The sequence below is a fragment of the Furipterus horrens genome, unplaced genomic scaffold (assembly GCF_987537825.1).
Source record: "Furipterus horrens unplaced genomic scaffold, mFurHor1.1.pri manual_scaffold_13, whole genome shotgun sequence".
Taxonomy (NCBI): Eukaryota; Metazoa; Chordata; class Mammalia; order Chiroptera; family Furipteridae; genus Furipterus; species Furipterus horrens.
The window spans coordinates 50,439,282-50,451,643 of record NW_028327183.1 but is presented as its reverse complement, the minus strand read 5'-3'; the positions used below and the strand labels follow the sequence as shown (position 1 = coordinate 50,451,643).

At 54.7% G+C, this 12,362-nt stretch overlaps 1 protein-coding gene across 1 annotated transcript; it reads left to right on the top strand.

Annotated features, from left to right (window-relative positions):
* Nucleotides 1-217: 217 nt before the first annotated feature.
* SYT3 (synaptotagmin 3) lies at nucleotides 218-12,158 on the top strand. Its single transcript, XM_090260221.1, has 9 exons — nucleotides 218-486; nucleotides 3,821-4,346; nucleotides 5,391-5,772; nucleotides 5,898-6,116; nucleotides 8,664-8,784; nucleotides 8,950-9,121; nucleotides 9,217-9,349; nucleotides 11,540-11,608; nucleotides 11,843-12,158. Exons 1-8 carry the CDS (start codon nucleotides 336-338, stop codon nucleotides 11,603-11,605), a joined length of 1,770 nt encoding a protein of 589 aa, XP_090116347.1. The 5' UTR covers nucleotides 218-335; the 3' UTR covers nucleotides 11,606-11,608; nucleotides 11,843-12,158.
* Nucleotides 12,159-12,362: the final 204 nt, after the last annotated feature.

Genomic DNA, 12,362 nt, shown 5'->3' with positions numbered 1-12,362 from the left:
CTCTGTCCCCTTGTCTACTCATACCCATCTCTTTCTCCTTGTTTGTCCGACCCCCGTGACTGTCTTCTTGCCTGTCCACCCCTAATTTCAGTCCTCTTGACCCTCTGGCCCCGATTTCTTTTTCCTTGTCTATCCCTTCCCAATCCCCGTCCCCTCGTCCATCCCCCCAATCCCTGTCCCCTCATCCATCCCCCAATCTCTGTCCCCTTGTCCATCCCTCCCCAATCTCTGTCCCGTTGCCCATCCCTCCTTTTCTCTTTCTCTTTCCACACTTTATCCACTCTCTCCCCCACACCCTTGCTGGCCCTTCTCAAGCCCAGTACCCACTGGCCACCATGTCGGGAGACTATGAGGATGATCTCTGCCGACGGGCACTCATTCTGGTCTCAGACCTCTGTGCACGGGTCCGAGATGCCGACACCAGCGACAGGTGCCAGGAGTTCAACGACCTGCGGATCCGAGGCTATCCGCGGGGCCCAGATGCAGGTCAGCACACCCCCCACTGTCTTGGCCAGCCCCCTGCCTCCTCTACGATCAGGATTTTCAGAGATTCAGAGCCCACCTGCTCAGCTTTCTGTTCCCTGTGGGGCCGGTCCCACTTAAGAGTCTTGCCTCCATCCTGCCTGCTGCTGGTCCCCCAAAATTCTGATCTAAGGAGAAGGAGCTTGTGGTCCTCCCTGGCCTTTTGGATTTTCGCCCTGTGAGCCTTCCCCAACCACCACACTGCTGCCATACATCCCCTACAGATATCTTTGTACATCTCCCCTAGTGCTTACAATCTCAGGCTCTTGAGTCAGACTGAGTTGTCTGGGTTCAAATCCCACCTCCCCCACCTACTTACTGGATGGCTTTAGGCAAGTGACTCTTCTGTGCCTCAGTTTTCTCACCTGGAATGGAGATAATGGAAGTGACTACCTCGTGGAACAGTGGAGAGACTCCAATGCTGTAACACATATGAAGAGCTTAGCACAAGCTGGGCACACAGTGGTCATTTAATAAATGTTGGGACGTACTTATTATGCACCAACTGTACCAGGTGGCTCGTGAGGTCCTTCACCTAATTCATCAACGAATCACAGTGACCCTTTGTGGTATATATAATCTCCATTTTCATTGAGGGAAACTGAGCCTCAGAAAGGTGAACTGACTTGCCTGAGGTCATCCGTTTAGGAAGCAGCTGGGTTCTAAGAGCTAGGAGATGCCAGGAGGGCCATTGTCCAGGAGGCTAAATAACGGTCACACTTGCGGAGTGCTGGGGTGAGGCTTGGCATCTTGCCCGTGGGATGTTCACGGGACAGGAGTGAGGAGTGAGGCCCAGAGGTCTGCCGTTGTGCTCTCAGCCAAAGAGCCAGAACTTGACCCCGGGAAGCTGAGTCCGTTACTACCACGCAGGGGTCACCAAGCCACCCCCGGGTTCAGTGATTTCCTAGAAGGACTCACAGAACTCAGAAAAGCAGTTTGACTCATGGTTACAGTTTCTCTTTTTTTCTTTTTCTTTTTCTTTTTTTTAGAACTAGGAGACAGAGTCCCGAAGCACAGAAGACTTGTGCTATTTTATTTTTTAAAAGATTTTATTTATTTAATTTTAGAGAGAGGGAGAGAAACATCAATGTGTGGTTGTCTCTCGTGTGCCCCCAACTGGGAACCTGGCCTGCAACCCAGGCCTGTCCCTGACTGGGAATCGAACTGGTGACACTTTGGGTCGCAGACTGGTGCTCCATCCACTGAGCCACCCCAGCCAGGGCCTGGTTACAGTTTCTTACAGCAAAAGCCTGGAGATGGAAATCAGCAAAGGGAACAGACACATTGAGTAGGGTCCTGGAGCGATCAGGCAGACTCCTATGTTGGTCACACGGACAGGGCTTAATTCTGCCAGCGATGGCGTGTGAAAGCACGCACAGATCATTGCCCACCAGGATCAGAGCTCGCCCCAGCCTCGGCGTCCAGGGTTTTTAACTGAGGCTCGGGCATGTAGACATGGCTGCCTGCCCGTGGGGCTGGTCTTGGCCTCCAGCCCCACCAGGGTCAACTGATACCACGTGGCCCAGGAAGCCCACCATCAATCACGTTGTTATGTAGACTACCCGGCGTGACTCAGGGTTTCTCCGGGGAACGAAAACACTCAGGCAGGGCGTTCCGAAGCCTTGGAGGTCCCCTCCAGGGCCCACCTTTCTCTGGGCAGGTGAAACTTTCACTGCACGACCCCCCTGCCTCGCCAAGCCCAGTGGCTCCCCAGTCTGGGAAGGGGACAATCTATTCGAGTTTGGGGACTGATGCTTTGACTTGCAGAGGGTCTGAGTCAGGCCGACAGTGGGGAAGAAAATGCCCGTTCAGTTTGCTCCTCTCTTCTCTGTCTTGCTCTCCAAAACGCCCCCCTTTTCTCAATTCTTCTCATGTTCAGGAGGCAGGGGTGTGCTGGTTATGGTTTCTAGCAGGCCCACAGAGCTCAGCCGATGTTGGGGGGAGGACACTCAGAGTTGTGCCTCTGCCTGTTCTATGGCCCTGTGGGGTCCCCTGCTGTCTCTCAGGGCCTCCGTTTCCTCACCTGTAAAATGGGACACACCCCCTCCAGGTTACACAGTGTCGTGAGGATTAACACTGTGGGCTGCTGACTTATGTAGATTCGCCGGATAATTCAGGGCTGGAAGGCAGTCCCTCAGCACCCAGAGTCCCCTGAGGTGACAGGATACAGCCATTCCACACAGCTTGAAGACCTTTTTTTTTTTTTTTAAACCCCCACTCCTGGTACCCATTACTCTTTGGTTCAAGAACTGGGCTGTACTTGGGTTTCTCTGAAAGGCACATCAGCACCTAGTAGGCACTCAGAATGTGTTTGCTGTGGCGGTGGATACATGGGGCACAGCAAAATTTACCCTAGTAAGTCACACTTGAAACACCATTTACTGGGGCATATTGAGGGATGGTGACATAATGTTGGAGAACTGTGGCTCTGGAGCCAGGCATTCCGGAGAGGCAGGGCTGATTTTTCCTATCTATCTGGCAAATGGGGAATATAAGGCTCAGAGTGGTTAAGGTATCTTCCCAAGGCCACACAGCAAGCTGGGATTTGAACTCTGACCTGCCTAACTGCCATGCACTCTCTTTTCTTGGATCACGTCTGAGCATTCTGGGGGACTTTGGTCCTGTCTCAGATGGTGTATCCACTTATAGAGAGGCATCGTATGCTAGCGACAAAGAGAATAAAATCTGGAGACCTTCTGCTGAGTTCAAATCCCAGATCTGCCATCTGTGCAGCCTTGGGCAAGTCACTCAGCCTCTCTGCCTCAGTTTCCTTATCTTTAAAATGGTTATAGAAAAACACCCAGTTTTAATTAAAAAATTATCTTAAAAAACATTAAAGAAGCCCTGGCTGGTGTGGCTCAGGGGATTGAGCATCGGCCTGTGAACCAAGTGTCGCCGGTTCAATTCCCAGTCAGGCCACATGCCTGGGCTGCACACTAGGTTCCCAGTTAAGGGCGCACAAGAAACAACCACATACGGATGTTTCTCTTCCTCTCTTTCTCCCTCCCTCCCCCTCTCTCTAAAAATAAATAAATAAAATCTTTAAATAAAATATTAAAAATAAAAATACCTTGTATGGTCATAGAATTTAAACTAAATATATATATATATACATGTATATATACATATGTGTGTGTATATATGTATGAATTGCTTTGGACGGCACAGCAAATATTAAAAATTATTTTTTTAAATTACTTTTAAAAGCTTAGCTCTTCAGGGATTGCAGGGGGAGGGAAAATTGTGACCCCCCCCACCCTGACCCCTGACCCCTGACCTCTGTCCTCGCTCTCTCCAGACATCTCGGTGAGCCTGCTGTCAGTGATCGTGACCTTCTGCGGCATCGTCCTTCTGGGCGTCTCCCTCTTCGTGTCCTGGAAGCTGTGCTGGGTGCCCTGGCGGGACAAGGGAGGCTCGGCAGTGGGCGGTGGCCCCCTGCGAAAAGACCTGGGCCCTGGGGTCGGGCTGGCAGGCCTGGTGGGCGGCGGCGGGCACCACCTGGGCGCGGGCCTGGGTGGCCATCCCCTTCTGGGGGGCCCGCATCACCATGCCCACACGGCCCACCACCCGCCCTTCTCAGAGCTGCTGGAGCCGGGCAGCCTGGGGGGCTCTGAGCCCCCTGAGCCCTCCTACCTGGACATGGACTCGTATCCAGAGGCCGCGGCGGCCGCAGTGGCTGCTGGGGTCAAACCGAGCCAGACGTCTCCCGAGCTGCCCTCTGAGGGTGGGGCCGGCTCTGGACTGCTCCTCATGCCCCCCAGTGCTGGGGGGTTGCCCAGTGCCCAGTCACATCAGCAGGTCACAAGCCTAGCACCCTCCACCAGGTGAGACGGGCTGCTGGGCTGGGGTTCGCTCTGAACGTCTGTTCCTCCCCTGTGCGTGTTCCCGTCTACGGCACTCCTGGGTCCTGGCCATTAGAGGGCTTGAGGTGTGGACCCCTGGATCCTGGGGATAAAGGAGGCTGGGGCTGCGGCCTCCTGGGTCTGGGAGAGGAGCTGGGGAGGAGCCTGTGATCCTTGGACCTAAATGGAGGAGAGGGGCAGCAGCCGGAGGCCTGTGCTCCTGGATCCAAAGGCGGTAGGAGGCTGGGGACAGGACTCCAAGCTCAGGAAGGCGAAGAGAATGGGGGCTAGCTCCCCACCCCCAGGATGCTGAGGCAAAAGGCAGTGCACAGGGCCTGAGTGTTGGAAACACAGAGGTGAGCAGGTGGACAGACCCCACTCCAACGTCACTCACAGTCCTGGGCAAGTGTGTCCCCAGATCGGCTGTCTTGGCCCAGCCGGCCAGGCCAGTGCTGCGCACAGCAGCCAGGGCACTGCAGCTGTGGGGCGTGATGTGTCACGTGGACTGATTTATGGATGTTGAACCATCCTTGCATCTCGGGGTTGCATCCCACTTAGTCATAGCGGATAATCTTTTCAGTGAATGTTGAATCTGTCTGCTGATATTTTTTGAGAATGTTTGCGTCTGTGTGCATCAAGGAGATTGAGCTGTCAGTTTCTCCTTTTGACAAAAAGAAAAGACAGGTCAGGGAGATCTGGAGACGGGCAGATAAGGGCTGAGAGGGTCCATGGAGAAGTGACTGAGTCACCACACTGAGGTTCCGAGGAGGCTTCTGGAAGCTGTTGCCCAAGCAGGTGTGGGCTGGGGTTAGCTTAGGGAAGGGGGTAATGCCCTTCCCAATATGGATGGGCAAACTGAGGCTCAGAGAGTATATGGGGCTTGCTCCAGGTCACGGTGAGCCAAGGTGGGAATTGGTGGGCCCCTGGCTGTGCGGCTTGGGGATGAGGCGGGAGGAGTCTCCCAGGTCTTCAGGTGCAAAGATCAGAGCTGCCCACAACACCTTCGTCTTCCCCACCCCTCTGCAGGTACCCAGCCCTGCCCCGGCCCCTCACCCAGCAGACCCTGACCTCCCAGCCAGACCCCAGCAGCGAGGAGCGGCCACCCGCCCTACCCTTACCCCTGCCAGGCGGTGAAGAAAAGGCCAAGCTCATTGGGCAGATCAAGCCGGAGCTGTACCAGGGGACTGGCAGCTGGCGGGGCAGCGGGGCCCCGGGGTCTGGCGAGGCCGGCGCGGGCGCACCGTGCGGCCGCATCAGCTTTGCCCTGCGGTACCTCTACGGCTCCGACCAGCTGGTGGTGCGGATTCTGCAGGCCTTGGACCTCCCAGCCAAGGACTCCAACGGCTTCTCAGACCCCTATGTCAAGATCTACCTGCTGCCTGACCGCAAGAAAAAATTTCAAACCAAGGTCCGGGGCAGTGGGCTGGACGCTGGGTCCCACCGAGGAGGGGCTGGGGGCCTGGACTCCTGGGCCCTGGGGAGGAGGGGCTGGTGGGCATGGTGTCTGTCTCCCTCCACCTCCCCCTGCCCCAGGTGCACAGGAAGACCCTGAACCCTGTGTTCAACGAGACGTTCCAGTTCTCCGTGCCCCTGGCTGAGCTGGCCCAGCGCAAACTGCACTTCAGCGTCTATGACTTCGACCGCTTCTCGCGGCACGACCTCATCGGGCAGGTGGTGCTGGACAACCTCCTGGAGCTGGCGGAGCAGCCCCCCGACCGCCCGCTGTGGCGGGACATCGTGGAGGGCGGCTCGGTCAGTGGCCCCTGCACCCCTTTGGTTTGCAGCCTCCTTGTCCTCGGACTTCACAACCTTCTAACTTCTTGACCCCAGAGTTTTGTTTTGTTTTCTTTTCTTCTCTTCCCTTCCTTTATCTTTTCTTTCTTTCCTTCTTTCTTAATTTTTAAAAAACTGATTTGGGAGAGAGAGAGAGAGGGAAATATTGATTTTGTTGATTCTTGTATGTGCCCTGACTGGGGATCGAACCCACAACCTTGGTGTATCGGGATGACGCTCCAACCAACTGAGCTACCCAGCCAGGGCGACCCCAGAATTTTCTTTTAAATTTTATTTCATTGCAACGTATTCCAAGTCTACAAGAAAGAATAGAGACCAACCCCCAAGCCCTCCACACTTGGCCAGATAGTAAGTAGCATCATGCCTGGGCCCCAGATTTTCCAAATCCTGACCCGCCTTAACATCTGATGTTTACAGTTGGGAAAACTATAATAGATGCCCATGTACCCACTAGGCAGCTTTATCAAAATGTTGTGCCATGACCCTGTGACTGTGACTTCTGCCCTCTGACCTCAGATTCCTGATCCTCCAACCTTCTGACTCCAGAATTCCAGCTTTTGTTTTTTTCCCATTTCTTTCCCCTTCCAATCTCCTGATTTTCCACTTCTCAGACTCCCTGTACCCCCATCTCTGATCATTTCACATTTCCAGCCCTTGACCTCCAGATTCTCTCACTGAATCCAATCCTATTTCTTCACAGTCTCCTCCTGAATCTTCATAGCCTGATCCCCCAGGCCTTAGACGTTCTGGGATCCCAATGTCCTGACACCCCCAACTCCCCAGCATTCAGATTATGAGACCCTCTGGCCCCCTTCTTCATTTTTCACGATCCTCACCTTCTGGAACTTCATTCTCCTGGGTGCCCACCCCTCCCTTAGCTCCTCTCCTGGGTCCTTGGTGGGTATCCAGACCCCTTCCTCACCCAGGACTCAGCCCAATCTAGGGATTGCCAATATTCCAACTCGGCTGACCTGGGGAAGCTGTGTGTGGGGGGCTGAGGGGTGAGCCCTGTCCTCATACCAGCAAAGGGCTGGCTGCCTACTCAGTGGCCACGCTCAGGTCCTTTCTTTCTCTGAGCCTCAGTTTCCCCATAGGTACAATGACATAGTGAAACTGGTACCTGCTCCCCTTCACAGGGCTCTCTGTGGTCTGCTTGCTTAGTCCCAGCCCGGCCTCTGAGAGCCACGCACCTAATTCCAGAATTATAGAATTGTCCCCAGGGACCTCATCTGTCCCACCCACCCCCACTCCCTCTCAGGACCCAAGGTGGTTCCACACACAGGCCCTCTCCCCACATCCATCTTTGTCTCCTGTGTCTGTCATTTCTCATTTTCTCTCCCCCTCGTTATGACGTGGGTCTCCAAGCCTTCATGGGTTTGTTCCTTCCTGCAACAGCGGGGTTCTGTTTGCGGGGTCAGGGCCCAGGGACCCCAGACGGTCCTCGGGAGCTCCGGGCCTAGGTTGTCACCCAGCTCACTGTTGGGGGCCAGCCTTGTGAGGGACAAGAGGAGCATCTGCTCAGGGGTGCAGGGGCTCTGGGAACCTGTGGGAAGAGGTGACGGCTGAGCTGAGACTTGAAGACCAGAGAGAGGGGAATAGCCTGGGGCAGGGGGAGTGAGGGGCAACCAGGGCCCGAGGCCTCGGTCGGTATGGTTGGGAGCCTGGGGCCCATGTGAGGTTGCAGGGCTGGGCGGGGTGGGTCCTAGGTCCAGGCTAGCTCTGGCCACTGCTCTGCGTCCGTCTGTCTGCCCGTGTGTCAGCAAGGGAGGCTCTGTCTCCTTTTTGCCTCATTCTGGGTCTGCGTGGGTCTCCGGCCCTCCTCCCTAAGACTGACTTCTCTGTGTGTCTCTTCCTGATCCCACTGTCTCGGTCTCTGTCCCTTTCTGTGCGTAGGTCTCTGTTTCTCTTTCTCTCTCGGGGTTCTTGCACCTCGTTTCTCATTCTGGCCTCTGTCACTCTGGGTCTCCATAGTTCCCCACCAAGTCTCTATCCCCCTTCGTTTGGGTCTCCGGTCCTGCCCCTGGGGGCTCTGGCTCCTCCCCAGGACCCCTGCCCCCCACCCCTCCTGCAGTCTCTGCTCTCCCTCTCTGGTCCTGGGCCTCGGAACTCTCTGGAACTCTCCCCGGGGCTCCGTCTTCCTGGGTCTCGGTTCTTCTGACTTCAGCACTGTGTGGGCCTGGCTTTCTGACTGCATCTCCCAGTGCTCTGGTCTCTGTCTCCATTTATTTTTCACTGTGCTCTCTCTGTGGGTCCCTCTCCCGCTCTTCCCCCACTCTTGCCTCTTCCCATCTTCCCTGCAGAACAAATAGGCTTTGACGGTGGCAGACAGCTGCGGCCGAGGAGTGACCAGGTTTGGCTCAGAGTCAGACTGTTAAGTGGATTGGAAACCCTGAGCCCTGGACGGGTAACAGCGAAGAGAGCGCCGGAGGCTCGAGGTGGGAGAGAAGTCAAGGAGAGATGGGGAGACTGAGGCAGGGCATCCCTAAACCCCTTTCCCAACTGCAGGAAAAGGCAGATCTGGGGGAGCTGAACTTCTCACTCTGCTACCTCCCCACGGCCGGGCGCCTCACCGTGACCATCATCAAAGCCTCTAACCTCAAAGCCATGGACCTCACTGGCTTCTCAGGTGGGTTCTGAGGAGGCGCTGAGATTGCGGGGTGGGGGGTGCTGGACCCCTGGGTCCGAGGGAGGAGGGGCTGGGGAAGAAAAGGCTGGGACCCAGACCCTGGGAGGGGCAGGCAGTGTCCAAGGCAGGAAGTCATGGTTCAGTTCTCCTCCTGCCCACCCCCAGACCCCTACGTGAAGGCCTCTCTGATCAGCGAGGGGCGGCGGCTCAAGAAGCGGAAAACCTCCATCAAGAAGAACACGCTGAACCCCACCTATAACGAGGCGCTGGTGTTCGACGTGGCCCCCGAGAGCGTGGAGAACGTGGGGCTCAGCATCGCAGTGGTAGACTACGATTGGTGAGGGGAGGGGCCTGGGGGCGTGGGCAGGAGGGTCCCGGGCTCCCCCCGGGCCTACGCGGATACTCACTGCCCGCACCCCGCCCCGCCCCCAGCATCGGGCACAACGAGGTGATCGGTGTGTGCCGCGTGGGCCCTGACGCTGCAGACCCCCACGGTCGCGAGCACTGGGCGGAGATGCTGGCCAACCCCCGCAAGCCCGTGGAGCACTGGCATCAGCTGGTGGAGGTGAGTGGGGCGCCGTTCACCCAACGCATCGCGTCGTTTTGGATTTTGGAGTCAAATGGCCTCGGTTCGAATACGCGCTCTACCAACTTTTGCTGTGTGACTTGGAACCAGTTACTTAACCTCTCTGTGCCTCAGTTGTCTCTGCTGGGAAATGAGGCTGTTAATAGCATCTACCGTTAGCATAGATGTGGAGATTCAGTGAGTTACTGCAGGAGGAAGTGTCTGCCTCTTAGTAAGGGCTCAGCAAACGGTCAGCTACTGTTCCTATTATTTCTCATGAAGCTAAGTCCAAGATAAAGGGGAAAAACTGAGTGATAGATTGGAGCGTGTTGGCTTTTTCTATTTGCTTTTTGTTTTTAAGCAGGGTGTGAAAATTTTGTGGATTGTGGTTTACTGGATAAGGATCAACAATTTTTTTTAAGGAGTAAGAAAGTCAAAATACAACAGAATTAGAAAATGTCACGAGGCAGTACCCATTGTAGGGATTGTGGTGTCTTTTTGGGGGGGCGGGGGGGTGTCCTATGGATTGTGATCCAAAAAGTCTGGACATCTGGAAAGTAGAAGGAATGTGGATGGGAAATGGGACTGCCCTTTAGGGGATCGGGGAGGACCTCTAGGAGGAGGTGACATTTGAGCGGAGACCTGGAGGTTGAGAGGGAATGGGCTCAGGTGAAGGTTTGAAGGAGAAAGTTGCAGGGAGCGGGCACCCAGCACCCTCAGAAGCAATGCGGAGGCTGGAGGCCAGAGGTCGTTGCAGGTGGGTGAGCCTGGGGCAGAAAGGGAGGGAGTGGGACAGAGCACATGAGGCCTTAGGGGTCATGGGAGAACAAGCTGGGCAAATTTTTTTTTAATTAAAAATCAGTTAAGTCCCTCGCTGGTGTGACTCAGTGGATTGAGTACCGGCCTGTGAACCAAAGCGTTGCTGGTTTGATTCCCAGTCAGGGCACGTGCCTGAGTTGTGGGCCAGGCCCCCAGTTGGGGGCGTGTGAGAGGGAATCACACGTTGATGTTTCTCTCTCTTTCTCCCTCCCTTCCCCTCTCTCTAAAAATAAATAAATAAAATATTTTTTTAAAAAATCATTTAAGGTAGACACGTGATCCAGAGAAATTTTCAAACATGGCCACGCTCCCATTTGCAACCAAGAAAAACAAAGGAGTCTATTTTAAAAAATTATTGTTGAATTTGCTGCCAATAAAGCCAAGAAAGTAAAATTAGACTGAGTTCTGTTTAGGGTATAAATAAAACATTTACTTAAACTTAAAATTGTGTAAATTTCAATAGTTACTCTTCATTTTTAAAAATATTTTTCAATTAGTTTAATAGTCCAGAAAAATATTGACCATAAAAATGGGGGTGCATTTTTAACATTTCAGGTTCTGATATGTCATGGGACTGGCCTTTATTAAATTTTAAATTTTGTTCATGGATTATTTTTTTCATTAATTTAGATTTTTTTTGTAAATATCGCATTCTAATAGTATTTCTCCTGACTGCCGGTTTGGGCAGCCCTCATTTTGTGCCCTGGGTGAATTCCTCACTTGCCTCCCTCTAGTCCAGCCCCGCTGTGCGCTGTTTTCCTGGGGTAGGGAGGGATTTAAGCAGCTGAGCATGGAACTCGGATTTGAGTTTTTAAAAGACTGTGACTCTGCTTAGACGACAGATGGCAGCTACTCCCTCCTTCTGGCGTTCGTTTTCCTCCTAATTCATTCACTCATTCATTCCGCAGACTTCTCCAGAAGCTTCTGTGGGCTGCACTCACACTGACGATGCGGAGGCGCAGCGAGAAGTTGAACCCTGGCTGAGTCTGGCCTTAACCATGACTTTCAGCCGATAGTTCTATGTGGCCTCAGAGGGTCATTTTATCCCTAGAGCTGACCCTGTCCCCTCACTGCTCACAGCCCCCTGTGGCTCTCTAGCCCCCAGGACAGAGTCCCCGCCCCCTTAGGCCCTACACAGTTTGCCCCATTCACCCCTGTGGCCCCGTGGCTCCCCACATTTCCAGTGACTGTTTTGTGCCTCAGTTTTCCCATCTGTAGAACGGGGCTGTCAGGTGCCCCATCACTTCCGAGTTGAGTGAGGAAGAGCACTGGGAATGTGGAAAAACAGGACGGGTGTCTTATTATGCTGATTATTAGTGACTGTTTTGCCTCCGTCCCCCTCTCCTGAACCTTCTGGATTTTCCACTTCAGGAAAAGACTTTGACCAGCTTCACAAAAGGCAGCAAAGGATTGTCAGAGAAAGAGAACTCAGAGTGAGGGGTAAGGAACCCAGATGAGAGGGAGGAGGGGCTGGGGCCCAGACCCCCAGGTCTGAGGGAGGAGGGGCTGGGGGCCCAGACCCTTGGGTCTGAGGGAGGAGGGGCTGGGGGCCCGGACCCTTGGGTCTGAGGGAGGCGGGGCAGGGATCAGGACCCCTGGGTCTCTGGGGAATGACAGAGCTAAGCACGCCATGAGCTCACTCTCTGCCATCACTGACCTCTCCTCCCTGCCCAGTCCTGCAGGTCTGGCCTAGGCCGGGGATCAGACCAGGCCCCTTCAGAACCCCATCCCTTCCTGCCCGGACCGTGAATTCATCTCCTCAAAGCCATAACGTCCGAGCTGCGTGGTGCGGGGCAGTCCTGAGCCTGCCCAACCTTCTACCCCGAGAGGCGTGAGGGTGGGAGGCAGGCGAGCCCAGCTCCCTGTTTCAGGGTGGGGGGCATTCAGTCTCCATGGTGTCTGTCTATCCCTCCCTGGGGCTCCCCTTCCAGGCGAGGAGCCGTGCATGTCTGGGGGACCCCAGCCCCCAGAACCCTCTGTCTATCTGTCTGTTTGTGTCTTTGCTGTTTGTTCAAGACTTGGTGTCTGATCCTCGTTCTCACCGTGAATGTCAGCGGACCGATTCCCTGTGTTCCTCCAAACACAGACACACACATGCCGTGTCTGCTCCTTCTGTTCGCCACACCCTGCGTCTGGCCAGTCCACCCACTGCTGCTGCTATCAACACCAGAATAAACACACACGTGGGTCTCAC